The following is a 25,334-nucleotide window of genomic DNA, read 5'->3' as shown; positions in this document are numbered from 1 at the left end:
GTGGCACATCCCCAGGACACTGGTGGCCACCTCCATGAGGCCACACGTGTCCCACAAGGATGCTCTGCACGGGGCAGCTCATGTGAGGCAACCCAAGCACAGGGTCCAAGGTCTGGACATCCCTGGGGCAGCTCCACAATGAGCAACACCCTTGGAGAAGGCCCAGACCCTCAAATTCTTCTCTGACAAGATGAGAAGGAGGAGGTGACACTGGGACAGCTGGGCACGTGGTGGGCCTGTCACTGTTCCACAACCCAGCTCTCAGCCATCCCCACGTGCAGAAGGAAAGAGGCAGCACACACCCCTGGCAGAAACCAGCTGCAGTTTATTGGTTGCTCCTGCTGAAGGCTGTGGTGGGACTGGGCTCGTGGCAGCATTTTTGTATTTCAAGGTCAGGAACCGAGGGACAGACAGGAATTGTTGCTGGTCAATGACAGTGGAGAAGTCCCCACACTCCAGTGCACAGAGGCACCGTGGATCTGAGCTGGGCACAGCCCCAGCCCTGCGTCAGTGCTGTCCTGTGGCAGCAACACTTTCTGCTCCCTACCTGACTGGTGGATGAGGGACCCCACTGGGCTCCACTGGCCAGGGCAGGTCCCTCCAGTCCTGGGGGTGTTGCACTCTCCCCTCCCACAGGAGCAGGAACTTGGGGCTGGGGAGCTCCTGGCTCTGCCCTGCCTGAGACTGCAGACCCAGACATGCTCCTGTGGGCCTCGAGAGCAGCAGCCCCAGACCTTTGGCATGACAGAGGTGCAAGGCACTGTCAGCACAGGAAGAACAGCACGTCCTGTCCAAATGCTCGCACGGGAAATTCCCCCAGCTCCGGGCAGCACTGCTGGAAGCACTCCCCCTGTCCCTGCTGAGCCAGGGGGCTTTCTGAAGGTAAACGCCTCTGCCAGAGAGAGAGGAGGAGCCACATCTGCAGCCAGTGTGTCACCCAGGCACGGGGACAGGCAGCAGGAAGGGATTCACTGAAGGAGCCCCCGCTGGGTGCCGAGAAGCCATCGGGGAGCTGGGAGCATGCTGAGGCTCCCGGGTGCAGCCAGGGGGGGCCGGGCACGGGGAGGGCAGTGCTGGTCATGCTGGTGGGGGGCTGTGAACAAGGGCATGAGCGGCAGCAGGGAACACCCCGGGAGCGGGGCCGGCGCCTCCCGGGCCGGACTAGGCGCTGTGGAAGATGCGGATGCGCTGGGCGATGTCCTGGCGGCACAGGGGACACGAGTGCAGTCGCTCGCAGCAGCCCTGGCAGCAGCAGACGTGGCCACAGGGCAGGAAAATCATCTGGGGCTGGGGAAGAGACAAAGAGGGGACACGGAGAGTGCTGCCGTCCCTGAATACCGGTCCCAGCACGGGGGGAGATGGGGATAACCCGAGAGGTCTCAGCGTGGGGGGCAGAGCCCCGCACCCCTATCTCCGTCCCTCATGGGTGTGCGGGGCTGTGCCGAGCGGGAGCGCGATGGGACACGGGGGGACAGGGGAAGGACACGGGGGGCTGAACGGAGCAGCCCCGTGAGCGCTTCCCACGGCTGGGGGGTGGAGCTCAGCGAGGTCCTGCCCGAGCCCACACGGAGCCCGGTCCGTCCCTGTCCGTCCGTCCCTGCCCTGCCCTGCCCTGCGCTTCTCTCTCTCCATCCCCGCTGGGATGCCCAACCCCGGCTGTGTCCGGCAGCTGGCGGGACGAGCACCCGGGAATTACCAGGGTCAGGCTGGGGACACAGACCTGGCGATGCGTTGGATCCTGCCCTGCTCCAGCCCCGGGTCTCACCTCCTGCTCCATGCACACAACGCACTCCGACTTCTTCTCGTCCCGCTGCAGCGCTGGGGCCGTGGGGGCCGCGGGGCTCGGGGGCTCCTCCAGGGGAGCGCTGGGCTCTGGGGCCGCAGGGCCCTCGGTGTGCTCTGCCCTCCGCATCTCTGCCACCACAGCAAGGTCTGAGCCCCCTGAGCACTGCCCATCGCCCGCCGCAGCTCCGCCTGCCCTCCCTGCCTCCCCTCCTACACACCCACGGGAGGTGTGTGACCCACAGAGCTCCATGCTCCAGGCTCAGGTACCTGGTGTGAGTGTCAAATGTGGCAGAAAAGAACTGGGGGTACCTGGGATGGTCGTGGCCACAGCCAGGATCTCCTGAGCCCGCCTGAGAATGGCACGCTGCAGACCAGCCTCTGTCACACCGAGCTGTGGGGCAAGAGGAGGGTGTTGGTCCCAGAGGGACAGCAGGCCGGTGTCCCCAAGGGCACATTGAGAACTTATAGGTATTGCTGGCAAGACCTGGCCATGCCAAGGAAAGCCCCTCTGCCAGTCACCAGGAATTCCCTGGTGCTATTTCTGCTGCAGAGAGCATCTGCAGGATGTTGGAAGATGAAGCCAGGCTGCAGCTCACCCTGCAAGTGTCTGGGAGAGCCACTGCCCACATGGACAGGCAGAGCAGCACAGGCACCTGTCCTTGTGGGGAGGTCACAAAGCAGACTACCAGCGTTTCATCCTGGCAGACCCAGCAGACACAGCTGGGCTTGGGGCAGGGACAGAGACAATCCCTGCTGTTGCTGTCCCACACTGTGGCTCTGCTGTCTTGTACCTTTTCCAGGTCACTGGTACTCATGGTGCCAAGTATTTCCAGGGATATTCGGTGGTGAGCGAAGACTGGCACGTACTGGTCAGCAGAGAGCTCCAGCAGCAGGGTCACCAGCTGCTGCTCCAAACCCTTCTCCTGCAAAACATGGAACGAGCTCCCAGACTCACCCCCGAGGACAGGCAGCAGCAGGGCTAGGGGTGTGCTCATCGCTATCCTGCCCTGCTCCAGCTGTACTGCATCCCAAACACACCAAAGCCTGGAAACCCAACAACTGGAGCAGCTCTGGCCCCAGGTATTTTATGGGCATGGTTCAAAATGTTGAGGTCTGGGAATCATTGAATATCCAGAATGCACTCACCAGGATCATCCAGTGCAGCCCCTGTCCCTGCCCAGACCCCTCAACAATCCCCCCTGTCCATCCCTGGCAGCGCTGTCCAAACGCTCCTGGAGCTCTGGCAGCCTCGGGGCCGGGACCATTCCCTGGGGAGCCTGGGCAGTGCCCAGCACCCTCTGGCTCAGGGAAGAACCTTTCCCTGATCTCCAGCCTGAGCCTGCCCTGGCCCAGCTCCAGCCGTTCCCTGGCTCCTGTCCCTGGCTCAGAGCAGAGCCCGGAGCTGCCCCTCGGGAGGAGCTGTAGCCCCCAGTGAGTTCCCTTCACACGTGGAAAACTCCCTTTGGCAATTCACTGGAATTGGATCTGTGTGAGGGGTCTGCGCCCTGCTGCCAGCCTTTGATCAGGGGGGCTTCTCACTCCCCCCAGAGAAAAGCAGAGCAGAGCCACAGTGGGAGCAGGAACAGCAGCAGCACCTGGAGCTTCAGGGAGAGGGGCTTCTGGTTCAGCAGGCGCTGGTACTGGATCAGCCAGTAGTTCTCCTGTTTGGTTTCACTCTTTGCCTCCATTTCCAGCTGAAAAACAAATTCATTCAATCAGCAGCCCGAGGGAACATGGCTAGGGGGGTTCAGGGATGGGTGTGCAGGAGAGAATCCCCAGCCTGGGCTGTGCAGGGTCCAGCCAGAGCACTGTGACAGGGGTCAAACAGGCATTTCTGGCTCCTGCAGGCTGGCCCCACTTTGACTCTGCTCCCACCCATTCCAGGGCTGTGCATTGCCCTGCTCCCTTTGTCCCAGGCCTGGTCTCCTGAGGCTCAGAAAGGTCTGGAGATCTTCAGGACTGCAAGACCACAACTCCCATCCCTTGTGCTCATCCTGCTGACCACTCCCTTTCCAGCAGGGCCATTGATGGTGATGATGGTGCCCCATGCTGCACCAGGGAGAGCTGCTGTGCCCCCCAGGTTTATGTTAGAACTTCCTGGGGCTAAATTTGCCTCTGGGTCTGGATACAGCCCTGCTCTGCGCCTCTTCAGTCCCACACTGAGCCATGGACTCTCCCTGCAGCCAACCCAAATGCTTCCTCACCCACAGCACTTCATGAGGGGCTCCATTACCAGGATTTGTTGCAGTTCTTCCTCCCTTTGCTTTTTCTCCTTGAGGAGCTGCTGCAGGAGGCTGCTGAGTGCCCGGCGCTGCTCCATGACCACCTCCTGCAACAGGAGAGCTCTGGCAGCCACATCCCCACATTGCTGCCACCCTGCCCCCTTCCCAGCCGAGCCCCTGCCAGACCCACACCAGTCTCTGTGGCTGTGCAATCCCTGTGCCCCACAGCTCAGATCCTCTCCTAGCAGGAGCAGAACCAAGCTGAACCCACTCCTTTCAGCCCTGCACTGCCACTCTGAGCAGCCCCAGCTCACCCTCACTGCAGCAGCTCCTTCTCACTCCATCAGAAGTTCAGCCAAAAGTATTCATGGTCCCCCTCCTTAGAATCATGGAATATTAGACTGGTTTGAGTTGGAAGAGACCTTAAAGTTCATCTCATTCCATCCCCTGCCATGGGCAGAGGCACCTTCCTCTATCCCAGGTTGCTCCAAGCCCTGTCCAACTGAGGAAAGACCACCTGAAAGTAGGTCTGAAATCCTGCAGGTAGACAGGACAGATGAGGTCCCCCCATGCCTTTGGGATGATTCCTTTCCCTCGGATCTCCCCCCAAGCACACCAGGGGAAGGCCAGGCATCCCTGCAGCCACTCCTTGGCAGTAGAGAGTTAAGTGGCTCAGAAATGTCCCACCATGTGGCACCTCTGCAGCTTCACTCCCAGCTCACCCACGTCTGAGCAGAGCCCAGTGGTCATCAGCCACAGCATTTCAGATGCCCATGGACAGAGGGACAAGGATTGTTACATCCTGAATTTTGGGAAAACCTTCACTGTTCACAGAATCCCAGACTGGTTTGGTTGGAAGGGACCTTAAAACCCATCGTGTTCCACCCCCTACCACAGGCAGAGACCTTCCACTGTCCCAGGGTGCTCCAAGGCCTGTCCAGCCTGTATCAGCACCTGGACCCTGCACAGGGACAAGGTCCCTGGTTAACAGGAACAGCTGCCTCTCCCAGGGCACCCCCACCTCCAGAGCTGCATTGCCCTGACAGAGGCAGGAAGCATCAGGACCTCCATGGATCAGAGGACAACCGATGACAGGGGGGAGCTGCTCCAGCCCCAGCAGGAACCCTTTGGGCTGCACAGCACCAAGGGTAGGGGGATCCAGAGAGACGCAGGTGTTCAGGCCTCGTTCCTTGGCTCCTGATGCTGAAGCTGCAGGTGGGTACCTGGGCAGAGCCCTGTTTCCTGCACTGCCCTGCAGCTCCTGTGATCACCAGGGTCACACCTGGTCTGCCCTCCATGAACTCTGCGTGGTCCCTACCTGCTGCCCTCCAACACCACAGAGCAGCTGTGTGAGTCCAGATAGCACAACCCAAAGCTTACACCTGAAGGATCCAGGACAGGGCTGGGAGGCACCACTGCCTGAAGCCAGCACTTAACACTGCTCTATGACAGCCTTGGGTGTTTGTCACTGATTTTGGGCTGACTAAACAGGTGACCTGACCTGGCACACGGCACACAGAAGAAAACAACTGATGCAAAAGCATCACAAAACAAAATTTAAAGCAAAGCTGCTTAAGCTAAACCTGGTATTCCTCAATGTGTGACTGCTGATGATGTAAAAACCAAAACACAACACAATGTAAGAGGACATGCAATGCACAGCAGGCAGGTGTTTTTGGGACAGCAAACAACTGGACTGCAAAATCCTTCCCCACCCAGCACACCTGGAAGTGCCCAACCCTATCAGGGCTCCTCTAGCTCTCTGCTGAGAATGCCTGGAAATGTTTAGGAGAAGCAGTGATGTCCCACATTCCCAGGACACAGAGGGGTTGGTGTGTCTTGTGCAGAAGGACCTTCTGACTAAGCATAAAACTGTCTGGGAACTTTGCCAGGAGCAAGGGAAGCAAGTAGAGCAATCCCAGAGCAGAGAGGGTGGGGGGCAGCCCCAGAGCCCCACGTACCTGCAGCGTCTCTGTGTCCAGTTCTTGCCTCTTTAGTTCCAGCTCTGTCAGCTGCAATAACTCTGTTTCTATTAATTTAATCTAAACAGAAGATGAAACATTTTTACTGACATTTAAAATGACTTTAATTTATGACCTTTTAAAATGAAGTCTGACTGGCAAGGGCAGCACTGCAGAGTGCTCAGAGGGTTGGGGGGAGCTGCTGTGCCCCTTGGTGATGTGTGTGCTGAGGGTCCCTCTTCTTTTACCTCAGGAGCTCTGTCCACCCTCTCCAACTGTCTCTCTACTCTGAACACCTCCTGTGCAGGTCTGGAAGCTCAATGCCATCAGTTTGTGCACCCAAACATTTTGCAGCCACTCTGGGTAGTGGAGTCAAGCAGCATAGCTCAAACCTCAGACTCCTGGGCCGGTGTCCTGGTTTCCAGGCACTCCAGCAATCCCAGAACAACACCTGCTCTTTCAGGTGGGCCAACTGAGACACAGAGAGGTGAAGTGAGTTGCCCAAGGTCCCACAGCAAAGCCAAGATGAGAGCCCAGCCCACCCCTCTGCCAAGCCACCAACTGCCCCTGGCCACACTGCTCCTGCTGACCCCAGGGCTCTGCCCGTGCCTGCCCCTGCAGCAGGGGTGGGAGGGGTCCCAAGGGTGAAAGACCTAGCCTTGGCATCAAGGAACAAACTCCCTTTGTTCACAGAGCAAGAGGGAGCAAAATGCAGGACCCTTATGGTGAACTCAGGCAATGATGGAGAGCTGTCAGACAGGTCAGAGGCTTCCAGCAGAGACTGGTCACTGGGACACTCAGAATATCCAAGCCCTCAAGTTTATCCAACAAATCCTGACCTGTGACATTTCTGCTGTGTCAGATCAGGAGAGGGAAGATTCTGAAGCACTGCGTTAGAAACCAGCAACCCTCCTTCCTGCATCCACCACTGCTGCCTTCCCACCTTCCTGCATCATCCACTGCCACTTTTCCATCATTCACCACTACTTCCTCCACCAGCTCTTGCTCTTCCCCCTGACTACATCACTGCACCTTCTGCAGAATGGAGCTCAGAAAGGCAGGCTGAGAATGGGAAAGAAAAGATGAACTTATGGCTCAAGGTGTAGCTCTGATGTGCTGGATGGAGATGCAGAAGGATGCTGAGGGGCTCATGTGGAAGCAGCAGCCCTGCCAAGTACACAGCCTGAAGGAAATCAGAGTTGCAACTGCAGAGCACCCCTGGAGCCAGTGCAGATCTGTCCTCCAGTGCTGAGGTGACCGAAGGAATGGCAATGCCACCACCTCCAGGAATCTAAAACCTGCTTGGACACTCCCTCCCTCAGAGCTGGGAGACTGGAGTGTGACCAATACTGCCCAGCTCTGTTCCAGAGCTCTCAGCAGCACCAGAGCTCTCCATGTTCTCAGACCCTGCTCTGTGCTCACTTTGTTCTTCCTCCCAGGGGCTCATCAAACAGCAGGATGAACTGAGGAGCTGGTTGCTCTTTCCTCTGTTGCTAACTCACCTGGTTCCTGATCTGCCTGTGCATAAGATCCTTCTTCACCTGGAGAGCTTCAAATGCAGCTTTCTGCATCTCAATCTAAGAGACAGGCAAAATCCTGCTTAGTGAGGTGGTTGGTGCAGTTGCTGATGGGCTCAGAAGCTGCTGCCTTGCAGGGACTCGGGTACAAGTCCCTGAGTGGTGCTTGCTGTGAGCAAAAGTGTTCTGAAACACACCTGAGAGCCCAACAGGTAAATATTAACACACAGAGAAATATTAAAGTTCTTCAAACATTCATCTGGAATGCTCTGTGTGACCCCATCTCTCCTTTCCAGCAGCACTGAGCAGCCAGACTGTGCTGCAGGGCACAGCTGCCCAGCACTTCTGAGAAAAAATTTGAAAATGCTTGTCCCAAGTCCCCCAGGAAACCTGCCAAAAGACAGGACTTCTGTCTCAAAATCCCCTCTTAATCATCATGGCAGTTTTGCTTCCCATGGTCCGTGCGTCTGTCTTTTCTGAAAATTTGCTGTCTAGAATTTTTTTTCAAAAGTTAGTTAGTCAGAATAGCAGACATTCTCAAAGTTTAGCATGTAGTGTTAAATAAAATCACTTCTGCATGCAGCCCAGCCCAGCTACTGCTGCTCCTGTGACCCACTCTGGGTCCTGCTCTCCCTCAATCCCCCATGAGCAGTTTGCTCCATTGCCTACCTGCTGCAAGATCTGACTGACAGCTTTGCTCTGATCCAGGTGCTGCCAAGCCAGGATTTGGTGGAACTTCTGATCCATCTCAGCTAAGCTGCAAGGAGATGGATGTGCCATGGAGTTAATGCTGGGTCTGGGATTCTTGAAGTGAACCAGAGGAAAAGCAGACAATGCGGAACGCAGGAGAAGGAATTTCTTACTGAACAGGGGAAGAGCCGTGGTACTTTACAGCTGATGGCCACAAATTCAACACCTCCTTCCCTACAGCCAAACCAAACCTGCACCACACACAGGCTCCTGTGGACCTGTTGAGCAGGCCACAGGCTCACAAGGCTGTTTTTGTGCTAGACACTGCCAGATTAAAATTTGTCATCTTGTTGTGAACAGTGAGCCAGGATGCTCTCATTATGTGCAGCATCACTCACGTACTATTTATGCACACACAGCATCCTTGGGGCAACCTGGGAGGTGAGGGGAGGAGCTCTGGGCTACAGTTTGGTATTGAAGTGCCTCAAAAAACAGGAATACAACTGGTCTAACTCTATCCTCCATATTTAGCAGAATGTATAAGGCAAAATAAACAGCGTACAAAAGTGACAGCTCCCCCAGCGTGTGATTAACATGCAAATTATGGTCGTTTAAAGGTAGCTCATTTAAGGGACTCTGACAGTTTAATTTGCACTGTCCTGTGCTGTTATAGCTGTCCTGCTGCATTCCAGCAGCTCCAGGGGTCCCTGGTGTACTTATGGGAAATACACTGCTGAAAGAAAGGGATTTAACACCAGCACCACCAGCCCCAGACACCCTCTGCACCTGGAGCAGGCCTGGCTGACGAGGTCCTGCCGACGAGACTCGGAGGTCATTTGGAGGAGCTTGTTCTTGTAGGTCTCAGCCAGCATCTGCTGCATGGCAGCTGGGGACAGAGGGGACAGAGGGGCTCAGTGCCTGCCTGGCCTGTGTGCAGAGCAGGACCCACCCACCACTGCTGCTGCAGCCACTGCAACCAACAGTGGCTCCTCTCTCATTGCTCTTGCTCTTCCCATTTCACTGATTCCAGAGCAAACCCATCCCCCTGAGAACTGTGGCTCTTTATTGGGAAAAGAGCTGAGAAAACTTCACTCTGCCTGTGCCTGCATCTCTTCAGTGCTCAGAGAAGCCCAGTCACTGCCTACCAGCCCTGAGATCACAGAATCTCTGGGGAAGTAGGAAGGGTCCCACAGAGACAGTGCAGCCCCAGTCCCTGCCCAGACCCCCCCAACAATCCCCCCTGTCCATCCCTGGCAGCGCTGTCCAAACGCTCCTGGAGCTCTGGCAGCCTCGGGGCCGGGACCATTCCCTGGGGAGCCTGGGCAGTGCCCAGCACCCTCTGGCTCAGGGAAGAACCTTTCCCTCATCTCCAGCCTGAGCCTGCCCTGGCCCAGCTCCAGCTGTTCCCTGGCTCCTGTCCCTGTCCCAGAGAGGAGTTGGGCTCTGCCAGTCTTAGGGGGACACTGCCTTCTGTTTCCCTGGAGAAACACATCTGGTCATGGTCAGCATGAGCAGAAAAGACCTCCCAGCACCATTCTTGTTCATCAGACACGAATCTGATGGATTAACAGGGAGCTTGGCTTGTGTCCCATGGAGAACAGGCAGGGAGCTGCAAGTGGGAGCTTTGGATCAGTGGCACATGGGCAGTGCTGCTCCGTGTGCCTATCAGGGAATGTCAGAATGTGTATGCCAGAGAATCTCCCATGTGGGTGCCACCTATCCAGGACATCTCCAGAGGAATCAGGTCTTTCACAGAATCACAGAATCATTAAAGTTGGAAAAGACCTTTAAGATCATCAAGTCCAACCATCACCACCACCATGTTCACCAGTAAACCATGTTCTCAAGTGTCACATCCACATGTTTTTTCAACACTTCCAGGGATGGTGACTCCACCACTGCCCTGGGCAGTCTGTGTCAATGCCTGATCACCCTTTCCATGGAAAAAAAACTATAATATCCAACCCAAGCCTTCCCTGGTACAACTTGAGGCTGTTTCTTCTTGGCCCATCTCTTGCTCCCTGGGAGCAGAGCCTGATCCCCATCTGGATACACCCTTGTTTCAGGGAGTTGTAGAGAGTGAGAAAGTCCCCCCAGAGCCTCTTCTTCTCCAGGCTGAGTCCCCTCAGCTGCTCCTGGTGTTCCAGACACTTAGCCTCATCTCCCCAAAGACCTGTCTGGACTTACAGGCCACTTCCCTCCTGTGCAGCTGCTCCGTCTCCTCTTGGGTTATTACCATCAGCTGTTCCATCCTGATTCTGCCAACAAACAACAATTCAGCCACTCCTTCAAAAGAGGCCCTTTCCTCTACCCACCCAGCTCAAAGTCTCAGGGCTGGACAGGTTCACCCTGCTCAGGAAAGCTGGGTTTATCAGAGACACTAAAGCCTCAGTGATTTTTTGGTGAAGAAACTCTTAGTTTTCGGGAGACAACATAAAATTTGCTCAAAACCACAGGGACAGTGGCTTTAGACAGGGAGAGACAAAACGGCAACACAACATGCACATGCTCTCCCCAAGCAGTACCAGACCCTTCCTTGCCTTTCCTTTCTCCTAAGGATGAGCCCAAGTGAGCAGTGCCACTGCAAGCAGCAACCTGGCCTCCCTCCCCACCACCCCTGTCTTTGTTGCAGAACATTCCCCCCACCATTTACCAGGTCAGGAGCTGGTGTGGGTGGGGAACAATCTGACAAACAACTGGATGATGTGCACCCAGTTTACTGGGCTACAGCACAGCTGGCTGAAAGGAGGGGGCAGCTCACAGACAGAGCAGGGCTGGAGACAGTCACTTTTGGTGGCAGAGTTAGCTAAGAGTGCTGGCTGAATGGCAGATTTACTTCCCACCTACTCCTCCTAGCCTGGAGAAGTTGCTGGAACACCTTCAGAACTGCCTTGCTTGCCAACAGATAGAGGATCTCTGTTGGTCCTTGATACTGGAATAGAGAGTTTTGCTCCCAAACTCATTATTTAGGACTATTCAGAGATGAAAAAGAGGTACAATCACCCTGTCACTCGGTGTGGCAGACTGGGGAGAACCAGGCACACTGAGTCCGGTGTCTTGCCTCCAACAGTGACCAGAGCCAGCTGCAGGTATGAGATGAACCTCGCCTGACTTAGGGTGGATTCAGACTGGTGACTCTGGAAGGAAGCTCTCAGCCCTCTTCCCAGCTTCTTACTGCTTTTCCAGACAGGTTTGTTTCAAAGAGACTCACCTCTCATTCTCCAAGGACTTTAAAATGTCTGAACTTCGTTTCTGCCTAAAAAAAAAAAAAAGATAAAACAAAAGGTTTTCATCAAGCTGAGTAGAATATCCTGGTCCCTCAGAGGACAGAATCATAGGGCCACAGAATATCCTGACTCAAAAGGGACCCACAAGGATCATCCAACTCCAGGCCCTACACAGGATCAATCCCAACAATCCCCCCATGTGCCTGAGAGAAAACAACTTTGCTGTCATGCACAGCAGAGCAGATTTCAGCAGGCTGGGCACCTCCCATCAGCACCAGCTCACATGGAGACCCAGCAGACACAGGCAGGGGCACCTTAACACTTCAAATTTGCACCTTCCATGAGGAATTAGAATTTCTTCCATAACACTGCAAAATCCCAACATCACACATTTATGAAACAGTTCTTTTAAGATGCAAATTCCATGTGCTTTGAATGGGTCTTTGGCAGTCCAGGACCTAAGGCAGCTCCTCCAGACATCAATCCTGACCAGGTCTGAAACACTCAGGGGCAAAATAAACCACTCAAAACAACAGGACAAAAAAAATCAGATAAAGACCCCTGGAACCTCACCTCTGGTTGTCCTCCAGCAGCTTCTGGATCCGGCTGGCAATGCCCTGCTCTGTGTCCTTCAGCTGCTGCAGCAGCTTCAGCTTCTCCTCCTCCAAATAGCGCTGGTGCTTTGACAGACCCTGCTCCAGCCTCTGCTGCTCCTGCCCACAGCAGGGAAGCCAGGAGAAGGTGGTGGGTTTGGGGAAGGCAGTGGGTGCCCTGGAAGGGCCCTGCCCAGCACACCCACCTCTCTCACTGTCTGCAGGATCTCATCCTTGTGGCTGTTGAGCTGCTGCACTAGCAGGGCCTGTTCTCGTTGCCCCATATTCAGGTGCCGCTCAAATTCCACCAGGGCCTGTGTTTTTCTTTCCTGAGAGGAATAAGAAAGATCTCCTGACAGTAATCTCCTTTGCCAGCAAGAACATATTCTGGGAAAAAGGTAAAGCAAGGCACAGGAGTCCCTTGCAGAGAAGAAGTCAAGGCAAATGGCAAACAGGAAGCTTGTCTAGGGGAGGGGAATTCTTGGGAACCCAAAAAACTGGGAAGCAGAAGCTGCTACTCTTTTCATAACAGTCTCCGAATTCTTTCATGTCATGAAGCTGAATTCCCTGGGCATTGACTGGTACCAAACCAGACAATATAAACATGTGGAGGGAAGCCCAAAATGCAGGTTGGGTTCAGTTCCATATGCCACAGGACTCCCTTTGTCTGCTGGAAGCTTCTGGTTATTTCAAAGTGAGCCTTGCACAGGGAAAGAGACAGAGACCAGGGAAAACAAAAAGAACAAACTAAAAGTGCGGACAGGGGAGGGGAACGAGAAATAAAATAAAAAGATGGAATACAAAAACCAGAAGCAGACTCATGCTGTAGATAAAGCAGTTGCAGGAGTTGATCCTTACCTTCCTCTTCTCATAATCCAAGAATTTGTTCTGAAAAATAAGCAGTATCAGCAGACATTTATTCCCAGAAGTACTTTTTTGTAGATATTATTAGTCCACAGTACAACCTCCCCATACTGAGTGAAGACATCAAGGCACAGGAACACAGGCCCAAAGTCCAGTCACTCAGGCTTCTCCAGGGGTAAAGGCATTGACTCTGTACTTGCCAAAGAGCACAGGAATTAGCATGGTTACCACAATAATTGGCCCAGCCTCCCCTTTCCCAGGAAGGGCTGAACATGTCTAGCACAAGGAAGCACAAGGTTCTTCTGCAGTTTGCTGTCCCCTCAAAAATAGATGTCACACACTGCACATTCCATGTCCCACTGTCAGCCCTGTCCCTTGGCTCCACCATTGCTTTCAAGGATGGAGACAGTTCCTTGGGATGTGTCTTCCAGGAGCCAGAGTGATGACACCAGCCCTATCTCAGCAAGGAGATGAGCCACCCTTGCACACACTGTGCCTGGCTACTCCCTTGATCCCAAAAGACACAACTCATGGAGGGGAGGGTGATGAGGGATGATGTGCCAAGGGCTGTGAGATGCTTTGGTGGAGCACAGAGACAAATCCCAAACCCTCTGGGGCAGGGGAGCCTCACCTGCCACTTGTTCTCCTCTTCCAGGTACTTCTCCACTGTCCTGTCCACCCCATCCACTGAAGTTCCTCCTCCATCACTCTCCAGCATGGGGAGCAGGGACTGGGAGGGAGGGTAGTATGCAATTCCACACTCTGGAAGGCACCAAACGCAAAATAAGAACATTTGAAACTCAAAAACCTCCTTGGCACCATGGCTGAGAGCTGGCTGGTGTGTGGGACTGCTTCCAGCTGTGCTCCCTCTGCCCACACACCAAGGAGTGCCTGGCAGGGCTCCTCCAGCTGAAGCAGGATGGACAAGGAGCTCTGGGAGGAGGTGGGGCCACTCTGTCCCCACCAGGACAAGGATTTGCTCAGATAGAAACACATCCTGCACAGAGCTGCAGGCTTGGTGACTTCTGCAGGGCTGCAGATGTTACTGCCCAGACCAAAATAAGTTCTGACTATGCCTTGCAAGACACTTCCCCTGCATAAAACCTCCACCAAGACTCCCTGTCTGTACTAAACACAATGTTTACAAACTTTATAGTAAATTTCCTTTGTCATTTGAGTTTTTCATCTGTTTTCATAATTCTCATGATGACGCAGGGCCCAGGTCCTTCCTCAGAGAAAATGAGGGCAGCAGGGACCTTGAGTGACTCCTGAGTCTCTCTCCTTGTCCCACAGCAGTGACAAAGTGGACAATGCCTAACCCTCCCATAGGAGAAAATGCAAATAACCACAGGAGATGCACTGACTTCTTACGGTCACTGAGCCAGCCTGACCCAGCCACTAATTTTTAACAAACCACTTGACATTTCAGTGTGGCTGGGCTCAGGGAAGGACTCATGTTGTGCTGTTTGCCAGCAAAGACAAGTAATCAGGTTGCAGGGCACCAACAACCTCCCCAAGCAGAGTCCACACAATGTCTGTCCTTCAGAAATGCCATCTCTGGGCAAACCCCAGGTGCTCCTGTCTTACCCTTGCAGAGGAACTGCTGGATGGCCTCTGTACCCGCACTGCAGATGTCAGGGGGTGGGTAGGTCATAGCAGAGGCATCCAGGGTCAGCGTCTCCAAAAGAGAACACACAGAGCTCCAGGTTATTCTGAGTCCAGCTGCAGTTCTCCTTGCAGCTCCCCAAAACCTTACATAATGTTACCCCTAAATCCTGACATAAATGCAAGGCTGTATTGAATCCCTGCTGGGTGTCTGGGACCTTTCAGAGGTGACTCCAGCATCCCTTTTTTGGAAGCTTCTGAGCTGTCCCCTCATTGGAACATTCCCCTCATGCAGGCACTGGCACTTCAAGTTTAGGTACCAGAGGTCAGAGCACTTCTCAGCTGCAGACATTCCCTAGTCCACATCAGGACTTCCCTTCAGCATAGAAGTGGGGGTGATACAAGGACATGGAGAAGAGTCCCATAAAGAATGATGGAAGAGTACTTGGTTTGTCCTACTGTGGCCACCAAAAGGACCTAATGTTGCCTTTTGTAGAGAAGGGCATAGCAGGAAAGCCTAGAAAAGAACCACTTTACCAAGAACAGGGGCAAAGCTGCACAGATGCCTCAACTCAGGCTGTCCTCATGTGAAGCAAAATGCTGTGTGAGACAGAGAAGCATTTATTCATACTTTCCTGCTGGTGTCTGAGCCAGCTGTTGCCTCACACTTGCACCATTTAGCACTGACAGGGTGGGCAGCCAGAAAGCAACATATCCCTAAAAATCCAGCAGCTTTTCCATTTTGAATGTGCACTTCAGAGAGCCATAAACCCATGGAAGCTGACAACGAAGTGGGGATCTGCCAGATCTCAGAGACAGCCCTGGCAGGTAAAATCCAGGGTTTCGCTCTCTGAGGATTGCTTTTGTCATGATTAAATGGCAAAATTATCAGAATTAAATGGCAAAATGATCAGATTAAATGGTAAAAATGATCAGAAAAAAACAGAGCAAGTACATAAAAGTTATTTTGGAGGGTGTGAACAGCTCTGTTACAATCCTCTGCAGTGCACCCTGCCCAGACCCTAAACACTCCCCCTGTGGGCTGGATTTATTCCCAGCTGAGGGAAGCAGGAAGCAGGCTGGGAAGGGCTGGCCCCAGGGCAGGTACCTGCAGGGTGTGGAGGTGGGCCAGCACCCGCGGCAGCTCCCGCAGCACATTGCCGCTGACATCCAGAGCCCGCAGGCTCCGCAGGCCGCTCATGCTCCCGGGCAGCTCCCTCAGCTTGTTCCCTACATGGACAGAAAAGCCAGTTAAAACCATGGAACCTTCCCAAAACGGGAGCCAGCAAGCTCATCTGCTCCAACGCCAATCCATAACCACACATACAGCTCATTTGCACAGGGATGGGGCTGTCCCTGGTCACACAGGGACTCAAAGGGACTCAAAATGTCACTGCCCACCAAGGGCAGTTTGGGATCCAGATCTCCTTCTCAGCTGAGGTCACTGCTGCAGGCTGGATCTGTGCTCTTCATCAGGTTTTATGGAATGTTCTTCCCTTGGTCCAAGTCCCAGGGATGGGAGGAAGGGGACTGAATGTGAGATTGCACACCCCGGGCTCAGAGCCCAGGTGCTGCAGACAGGCAATGACCTGAGCTGCCCTTCTAAGTTCCTCATCCCCCATTGCCTTCCCTGATTCACCAACAGCTCCACGTAACTAAATCTCCTTTTTTCTCCCTGATTTATGGCACTGCATAGCTGGAAAATGCCCAGAAGTCTGGAAAAGAGGTGTGACCTTTGTGCTTGGGCTGTGCAGACCTGGTGGGGATGCACAGGCTCACAGGAGGCAGCTCTGGGTGTTGGGGGACCCAACTGTAATTTGGTTTATCTGGCTGAGTACTCTGCCTGCTTTACAGGATGGCTTGAGGCTGACACATTTTCTGCTTAGATCATTTATCCTGCCTTGCCAACTATTTGAATTCAAACTTTCCTTGCGCTCTTCCTCAGCATTCAGAGTGTAAACCATATGGTGCTTGCCTTGGTTGAAAGGAATAATTGTTAATGCAGCTCAACATGACCAGAAAATAAATGTGCTTTTCCCAGAGCAATCCCATTCCATACCTTTCACATTGAGGACCTGGAGCTGGGCAAGGTCTCCTATAGATTGTGGAAGGCTTTTTAAAAGATTCTTGTCAAGGTTTAGGACCTAAGGTATTAAGAGAAAAAATATTCCAAATATTCATCCAAGTCTCATGTCTTCTACACATTTGTGCCCTGGGACTTTCAGGCTCAGAAGTACAACTTGAAATTGTTTGTAGATAACACTTTCAGGGTTAAAAAAATGTATTTTCCACCAGCCCTGGATAAAGGGCATGCCAAGCCACCAGGGGCAGTGAGAAACCCTGCTCTCCACCAACATCTGGTGCTGGATCCAGACGCAGGAACTGGGAATTGGAGTGTCCAGGGCAGCCCTCCCCAGGTTCCAGCTCCCACCTAAAGCTGCCCCCTGAGCAGGGAGACCCAGAGTGTGCCCTTAGACACTGCTCTGGGTTCTCAACATAACCACACCAGGGAGAACAGCAAAACCTGAATGTTTGGGGAGATCAACAGGACTCTGCTTGCTCACAGCATCTGTTTGGCCATGGGAGCCACTTGGGCTGCACTGAGCTGGGAGAACATAACCAAGCCTGGTTTTTCCTGCTCTTCTCCTGCTCCTTTCCTCCTTTTTTCCTGCTTTCCCTCTAACCAGTTCAACAGAGCCAGTTCAACAACAACAGTCAGGGTGGTGTGATAGATCTGACAAAATGGCACCAGCACAGAAGTTGTGACTAATTATAAACCAAACAGCAGTAACCCACATCCCTGCTGTCCCCAAGCATGCCCTGTACAGACACCTGGGATGTAGCTGCAAATCTTTTACCTGAAGAGCTGTCAGCTGACCAATATCAGCAGGAAGTGAAGCCAGCTGGTTGTCATGCAGGTCCAGAACCTGGAAAAATGGATAATGTCACCAAACAAGGTTGGGAACAAAAGTAATTAAGTATCTCACAATGAAAATTACTTTGCTTCCAATGGGACTTTGAAAAGCAGCTCAGGTTTTCCAGGGGACATGGTAATTCTTGGAGGTCTTTTGGAAATTCAGGCATCAGTAATAAACGAGATAAGAGTGGGCAGTGACACTGAGGGAGAGCAGTCCCACAGAACTGGAGGAGCCAACTGAATAAATCATCCCCTTGGAACCAGGCTGGCAGAAGGAATTTCTGCAGGATCAAATGAGCTGAACTGCTCTTTGGAAGCTGAACTGCTCCAACAGCAGTTCAGGGAGAGGGTAGGACTAGACCTGGAAACCTCCCTCCCTCTACCTGGAGCTGCTGAAATGACTCTGCCTCTTGGGGAATCCCAGCATGATGGTGATCCAGCCCTGTCACACCCATCACCACTTTCCTTCCCTTCTGGAGTGACCCTCCAGAGCAGGGGAGAAATGGATCTACTCCATAACACAACCAGCTCTGCCTGACCACCACCACCAGTGAGGCTGCTGAGGGGGAAATTGGGGGATTCTGAAGGGGATAAATGAGTCGTGGGACTGATGGTGATGTTACTCACTGACTGCTGTTAGTCAGCCTGGGAGGTGAACCCAGAAGAGGCAGGTGTCACACCTTGGTACTGATTCCTGGCAAAGCCAGTCATCCAGAAGAAATTTACTTGGGCTGGTGTGTTTTAATGCAGCTCAAATCAAAGGAAAATTGGCTGCAGTTGAACTGTTAAGAATCCCAATTACCTTCACAGTTATGAGACTCAGGAGGCTGCACGACTTTGGAAGTAAAGATGTCAGATTATTTGTATGAATAATCAGCACCTGAGGAGGAAAAACCTCATTGACACATAAGCACAAGAGACAGAAAGACAAGCCCTTTTGTTGAGATTGAACTGGGGAGACTGTACAAGAACTCAATATCTTATTCACTAACATATAAAACATTAAAGTAGGAAATGGATTGTCAGAGAAGGTCAAACATTTTACATGAGATCTAAAGCAGAGCCAAATTCCTCACATGAGAAATACCCTTAGATGGGCTAGAACAATCACCTCACCTTTCCTGGCAGAAGTTAACTTTAAAAAACAAAGACAGGATTGATCCAACTCAAACTGCTCCCTATGTAGTATCACCCAGGTGGATAAACTCCTCATAAGCAAATTCCTTCTGGACCACCATAAAACAACCACACACAGTCATTTCAAACACAAAAATAATATTTAAGACTGTTAATAGAATTATTTAATAATTTCTGATTACAACATTACCTTTTTTTGCAAGACCTTGCAAGTTGCAAAGGCCCCATAAGGAACCTAAAAACAATTAGAAAACAGTCATGTCAGACTTCTCTTTTAAGCAGTTCTACACTGTCCATGTGTAAAGTGTGAATAGCTCAACTAAAAATAAAAGTGATGCTTAAAATTACTAGCCCCTGATTTTGGCCCAGTACTTCCCAGGGAGCTCCCATTTACACAGCTTGCAGTGGCTCTCCATGACATAACAGTGTCACAGAGCAGGCTGAAGGTTAGGCAGGAGTTCAAGCTTTGTGTGATTTAACATTCAATGTGCAGATGAGCTCAGGCAGAGGTTAGTTCATCATCACAGAAATGCATTCTGTGGTTTGGCAACCTCACAGTCACACTGAAGTGTGCTGAGAGAGAAAGGTGAGCACCAAGCAGGACAGAGTGTCCCTGATGAAGAAGAGGGACAGGCAGAACAAGGAGATGCCAGTTCAGCCACAGCTGGGCACTGTGACCTTCCCTGCAGCACAGAACCAGAAATATCCAGACTCCTGCCCATGGTTAATTGTCAAACCAAAATTATGTCTCACTTCACTTATTGAAACAACAATGAAAATTAAACAGCAGGACAGTTTTATGGTCCAAAAAGAGCTGCTGGGCATCCCAGATCAGTCCTGGCCATAAGTGGAGCTGGCTGGGTGGATCCTCTGTCTGCCACCCTGCCACACCCAGGCTGTCCCACTAAGCCTGCAAACCCACACACAACCTGCTGTTGGCTCCTGAGCTTGGAACAAAACATCCCAAAGTCTCAGCAAAGCCATTTCACACTGCACAGCAGGCAGCTCTCCAGCATGGTGTCAAATCTCCCCACCTTGCTTTGCAAGGGCATCCTGTATTCAGGATCAACAGTTTAAAAGCATGAAACAAGGAATAAAATTAAAAGTGAGATAAAAATGGGTTTCTGCCTGAGGCTGGCCCGGCTGCCAGCAGGAAAAGCTGTGTCTGGGTGTCTGGCACTGTCACTGCCTGCCCACACACCAGCAGACAGACTGTTCCTCATTTAGTTGGTTGCCATAAAAGAAGCCAAACTGGGAGTGAGATTTCCATCCTTAACCAACAACTTGGAAGCAGAAGTGGGATTTTCACTTACACAATAAAACAACCATGGGGGGCAGACTATCCAGCTCTAAGATTAGAAATACTCAGCCTTTGGCAAGCCAGTTCCCTCAGGACCAGCAAAATTAAGCCACGAGGTCCCAAACTAGGGTCAAACAAGGTACCAGTGGCAGGTATGAGACCACTCTGCCCTTCTAAAGGACTCCCAGGACAGAAATGGTGTTGAAGCATGAGACAGGACAGGCAAACTCCCACCAAAAAAACAGGGAAAGAAGCACCCAACTGAAAGCCAAAGATCAGGAGATAGAGGAAAAGGTGGACCAGCAACAATGTCTGTCTCAAGGCTCACAGGTATGAGGGTAAATCTGACAGTTGGTACCAAAAAGCAGACAGAGAATCAGAGCTGTGAGTGAAGACTGGAAGGTGTAGAGGACATACCTCTGAGAGCTCACATCTGGATATGTCAAGGGTATCATCAGCACCAGCTTCTTTTGCCTGGAGAGGGAAGAACCACATCCAGAGAATTAGACCATGCAGAAACACAGCACCTCTTGCTGCACCTTGCCCAGAGAGGTTGTGGACTCCCAATCTCTGGAAGTGTCCAAGGCCAGGTTGGACACTGGGGCTTGGAGCAGCCTGGGACAGTGGAAGTTGTCCCTACCCATGGCAGGGGTGGCACTGGATGGGCTTTAAGGTCCCTTCCATTCAAACCAGCCTGGGATTCTGTGGTTCTATTCCAAAGTATTTTCCATGTTCAAATCAAATCCATCCAATGCAGCTGCTAACAGTGATGAACCTGGACAGACTCCACTAACCCATGTCCCCAGGGGCCACATCTACACATCTCTGGATCACTTCCAGGGATGGTGACCCCACCAATGCCCTGGGCAGCCTGTTGCAATGTCTGACAATGCTTTTCAAGGAAATAAAATGTCCCAATATCCAACCTAAGCTTCTCCAGGCACAGCCTGAGGCCGTTCCCTCTCCTCCTCTCCCAGTTCCCTGCGACCAGAGCCCGACCCCTCCCTGGCTGTCCCCTCCTGTCAGGGAGTTGTGCAGAGCCAGAAGGGCCCTCCGAGCCCCCTTTTCTCAAGGATGAACTCCCCCCAGTTCCTCAGCTTCCCCTCATCCCTTCCCCAGGAGATTCCCTGTGCCAGAGCATCTTGGTGAAATCCCAGTCCAGGAGAACAAACAGCAACACCTAACCAGTTAATCCACAGAGTGACAGGAACATCAGAATAATAATGGTAAGCAAAAGAGAGGCAGAAGGCAAGGCAGATATGATGGGAAGTCACAGGTTCCCTGGAAGGAAAAGCAAACTGGGAGATCTGTAATGGCAAAGGGGCATGGAGGAGAAAGGAGAGCTGGGTTCCCACCTGCAGGCTGGTATGAGGTGGGGTGGAGGATGCCCCATGGAACCACACAGAGGGATGGAAGTGGAATGAAGGGGATGTGGGGTGGGAGGGTAAAGCCAGACAGGGAGGTAGGAATTCCCTGAGGTACATTAGGAAGAAAACCTGCTGTCTTGGTGGGATCAGGGACACAACTGCTGGTCATGAAACATGGTTACTGGTCATACAGGGGATGTACCAAATCACCTGGAGTCAGGAACAGGCATGGAGAAAAAAAATTATCTTGGCAGTACCTACCAGGCACATTTGGTACTCAAGGACCAGACACAGAGGACAGAAATGACCCTGGCAGTGCTTACCAGGCACATTTGGTACTCAAGGACCAGGCACAGAGGACAGAAATGATCCTGGCAGTGCTTACCAGGCACATTTGGTACTCAAGGACCAGGCACAGAGGACAGAAATGATCCTGGCAGTGCTTACCAGGCACATTTGGTACTCAAGGACCAGGCACAGAGGACAGAAATGATCCTGGCAGTGCTTACCAGGCACATGTGGTACTCAAGGACCAGGCACAGAGGACAGAAATGATCCTGGCAGTGCTTACCAGGCACATTTGGTACTCAAGGACCAGGCACAGAGGACAGAAATGATCCTGGCAGTGCTTACCAGGCACATTTGGTACTCAAGGCGCTTCCGAGCATCATCGCTGGGTTTCTTCTTCCTGGAGAAGAGAGGCATCTTCAGTCCTGACTGTGGCTCTGTCCAGGGGCACAGATGGTCAGTGCAGAGAAGGGCTGAGGGATCCTGGGGTCTGTGTTTGCTGGAAAGCCTGGGCTGCAGAACAGGGACCTAATAAGTGGCAGAGAGTAAGGTTAAAAAGAAAAGAATTGTGTCAGCAATTGTCTTTGTTTAGCTGCATCACATAGGCAGGTTCCAGCACAGGGAAGTACAAACATGAGGCACTCAAGCCCTGCTGTGGTCTGAGAGGGGTTGGTTGTTTGGATCAGCTCTGGGATAGGCACAAAGAAAGGCTGCTGAAGGATCAGAGAAATGCAGGGTCCACTCCAGAATTAAAAATTAAAAAGCTGTATCAAGAAATCAAGCACCGGGGACAAAAGCCAAACTATTTAAAGTAAATTATTGCACAATAATAAAGAACTGAGAGCAAGGATTCCGGCTGGCTGAAGTGTAAGGGAAGAGAATTTGAACCTGAGAGAGGAAAAGTTGGGTGCAGGAAGATGCCTGGTGGAATCAGGAGTGCAGGTGGCTGAAGGGGAACAGACACCAGGCAGCTCTGGGACAGGGCTCTGACCCAGCAGGAGAGAAAAAGGAGCTGTTGACAGATTTTGAAGGAAAGACAGAAAGCTGTGGCTGAACAAGAAATGGGGAGAGCAGCTGGTAATGAGGTGGTACCAGTGGGATGCTGGGAAAGAGATGGGGCCAGCTGAGTAAAGAAATCAAGGAGAAAAAGGGTTTTATCTGTGGCTGCATAAGAGCAGGGGGCACAAATGGGCAATGCAGAAAGAGCCTGAGCTGGGGCTGCAGGTGAACAGGGGCTCCCAGAGAGACCTGACACAGGGATCTGGCTGGGAGATGAGAGAAGAGCAGGAAAGCAACAGCAAGTCCTGAACAGGGAGCAACTTTTTAAACACTTGCAGTGACTTTTTAAAATGCAGTTTTTCTATGCAATTTAAAAATCAGCACAAAAGAGCCACTTCACCAGTGGAGCAGTAACTGGCACAGCTACAGACCACTCAACTCAGGGCTCAGTGGAGCTCAGGAGCTGTACATAAAATGCTGGTTCTCTGCCAGCTCTATGTCTGCAAACTGGCCTCAAACTCTCCTGAAGAGCAGGTACCCATAGGATCCAGCCAGGGATATTCCCTGAGCAGGCAGGGAGAGCTCTGCCAAAAACTCCACAAAATCTTTAGAGAGATAAATTCTCACTGTAAAAATAAAACAATTCAATATAATTAATCCCTCTTCCTTTCACTGCAGGAACAAGGAGGCAGAGACATCCTGAGTCAGTGCCCTGCTGCCACACCACTTACTGGGAGAAGCCATGGGCCACAGCAGAACATAGCTATAAACTCATCTCTAACAGTTCTGTGGCTCTTTCCCTGCCATCCAAATTTCTGCCTCTTTAACCAGTTCAGATTATTGAAATGCTGCTCAGACCCAGCTCCCAGAAGAGAAGGTGAGAGCCAGATCTCAAAGGACTGAGCAAGAAGGGAAGTTGACTGTCAGAGAAATGCAGGGCAGCAATCAAGCACAAGACATCAGAGGCACAAAAAAAAAGGAGATTTCAAGATGAGAAAGCAAAGGTGCAATACGATATCCTTGAATTGATGACTATGTTCAACTCTACTGAGCACTTCTGCATCCTCTTGGCCCACCTCACCTTTCCCTATTCCAGCCAGATCCCATTAGTCATGGTGATAGTAGGAAATCATCAGTTTTCACCCAAGAAAATTGATAAAGACATGAAGGCTGAAGGGGAGACAGTGAACAGAAAAGAATCGCACCAGGCATCAGAGGATGAAGGATCAGAGATTTGTTAAATGGACTGAACAGCTTTTAAAAGTGGAAATTTGCTTTAGTGATGACACATCAAACGCAGCAGCCAGGAGTGAGAAAGGCCCTTGGCATATGACCATTACATGATACAATTTTTATTTATTAAATTAGTAAGAAAACTGCCTGTAAGCGCCCAGGCCAGCACTCACTCTGCAGGCAGTGAGCACCCACGGACACCAAATCCTGATCCCACTGCTCCCTGCAGGCAGTGAGCACCCACGGACACCAAATCCTGATCCCACTGCTCCCTGCAGGCAGTGAGCACCCACGGACACCAAATCCTGATCCCACTGCTCCCTGCAGGCAGTGAGCACCCACGGACACCAAATCCTGATCCCACTGCTCCCTGCAGGCAGTGAGTTCTGCATGAGGAGCAGCCATACACTCGGGGTGGGGAAGGGCACAGGAATATCCTCTGGGTGTTTCCCAGTCTGTGATGACAGCAAAATAAAACCAAACATTTCGTTTTACTAACAACTATAATTAAAACACAGCAACACAGCTCTGGAAGAAGCCCCAGTTTCCAAAAAATTCTGGATGCCGTAAATCCGTCTCGGCACTGTAATGAGACAAGGTGAGGGTGTGGAAAGAAGAGATCTTTTATTTACTCTGGGAAAACACACTTAGGAGCACAATGAGGGCGCAGTGAGCCAGGCTGCGGGTCTGGGTGGGCTCCTGAAGATGCTGCCTGGCCCTGGGGAACAGAGGAGTCACCAGACAACCACAGGCTGCTCTGGCTCTCTGACAGGTTGTCAGCAGCCAGCCCTGCAGGCACTGGAACAGGCACGGAGGAGGCAACAGCTGAATTGCAGCTCTGGAACTTGCTGTCCTGCATCGTTTGCTCTCTGTGCTAGAGCTGCCACCCCTGCCACAGCCTGAGCCTGCCCCAGGCCCCTCCGGGCAACGCCTGGAACGAATCTCCGCTCGTCTTTACCAGTCCAGCTCTGCCTCTCAGTCCTTACTTTCCTTCATCATCACTATTCTCTTCTTCTTCTCTCCGCGGGTCCCCCTCCCAGGGTCACACAGCTTCCAAGCTCCTCGTCTTCTTTACCCTTCCCTCATTCAGAACAGCGCAGTTCTGTGCCCGAGGGCTCAAAACCTCGGAAACTCGGGCTGAGTCGACCCTGAAGGGATTTGGGCTCGCAACCCTCGGGCACCGGCCCGATACCTGGGGAGAGCAGCGACAGTGAGAGAGGGCAGCGGCTGCTCCGCGGCAGACACCGCGCAACTCCGGGCACCGCCTGCTCTCGAGCCGTTCCGAGGAGCACCCCCGAGGCGCGGTGCCCGGAGCAGCCCATTGCTCCACAGCGGCTCCCCGCTCCCCAGCCCCGCTCACCGTTCGGCGCCGCCATCGCTGCCTCACCGCCGGGTCACGTGATCAGCGGCACCAGGGAGCGGCGCGCCCAGAGCGCCCCGGCCCGGCCCCAGAGCTCCGCCCGCCGCCCTCGAGCGCCCTCACGAGGCCGGAGGACCGTCCTGCCCGGTCACGGAACCCCAGAATTGTCCGGGATGGGAAAGATTCCCCACGGGGTCACCGAGTCCAACCCGTGCCCGATCCTCGCCTCGTCCCCAGCCCAGAGCACTGAGCGCCACGGCCCGGCCTTT

At 52.6% G+C, this 25,334-nt stretch overlaps 1 protein-coding gene across 2 annotated transcripts; it reads right to left on the bottom strand.

The window, feature by feature from the left end:
- Window positions 1–340: 340 nt before the first annotated feature.
- Window positions 341–25,091, bottom strand: LRSAM1 (leucine rich repeat and sterile alpha motif containing 1). 2 transcript variants are annotated; one of them, XM_062505549.1, is made up of 25 exons: window positions 25,066–25,091; window positions 21,819–22,001; window positions 20,236–20,292; window positions 18,709–18,753; window positions 18,184–18,261; window positions 17,323–17,391; window positions 16,524–16,608; window positions 15,573–15,694; window positions 14,447–14,537; window positions 13,491–13,621; window positions 12,854–12,883; window positions 12,202–12,324; window positions 11,976–12,115; window positions 11,387–11,431; window positions 10,363–10,433; window positions 8,962–9,061; window positions 8,155–8,242; window positions 7,471–7,545; window positions 5,969–6,049; window positions 4,019–4,114; window positions 3,381–3,479; window positions 2,577–2,708; window positions 2,095–2,176; window positions 1,766–1,914; window positions 341–1,287 (listed from the first exon to the last, which is right to left on the bottom strand). In XM_062505549.1, the coding sequence occupies exons 2-25, from the start codon at window positions 21,888–21,890 to the stop codon at window positions 1,162–1,164; spliced, it is 2,187 nt and encodes a 728-aa protein (XP_062361533.1). In that variant the 5' UTR covers window positions 21,891–22,001; window positions 25,066–25,091; the 3' UTR covers window positions 341–1,161. The 2 variants fall into 2 exon arrangements, with proteins under 2 accessions (XP_062361533.1, XP_062361534.1); XM_062505550.1 differs by lacking the exons at window positions 14,447–14,537; window positions 16,524–16,608; window positions 17,323–17,391; ... (3 more) ...; window positions 21,819–22,001; window positions 25,066–25,091 and having other exon boundaries at window positions 15,573–15,646.
- Between the last annotated feature and the right edge of the window lie 243 nt (window positions 25,092–25,334).

The sequence above is a fragment of the Cinclus cinclus genome, chromosome 19 (assembly GCF_963662255.1).
Source record: "Cinclus cinclus chromosome 19, bCinCin1.1, whole genome shotgun sequence".
Taxonomy (NCBI): Eukaryota; Metazoa; Chordata; class Aves; order Passeriformes; family Cinclidae; genus Cinclus; species Cinclus cinclus.
Note: the sequence above shows the minus strand (reverse complement) of the source record. Positions and strands in the feature narration are given on the sequence as shown.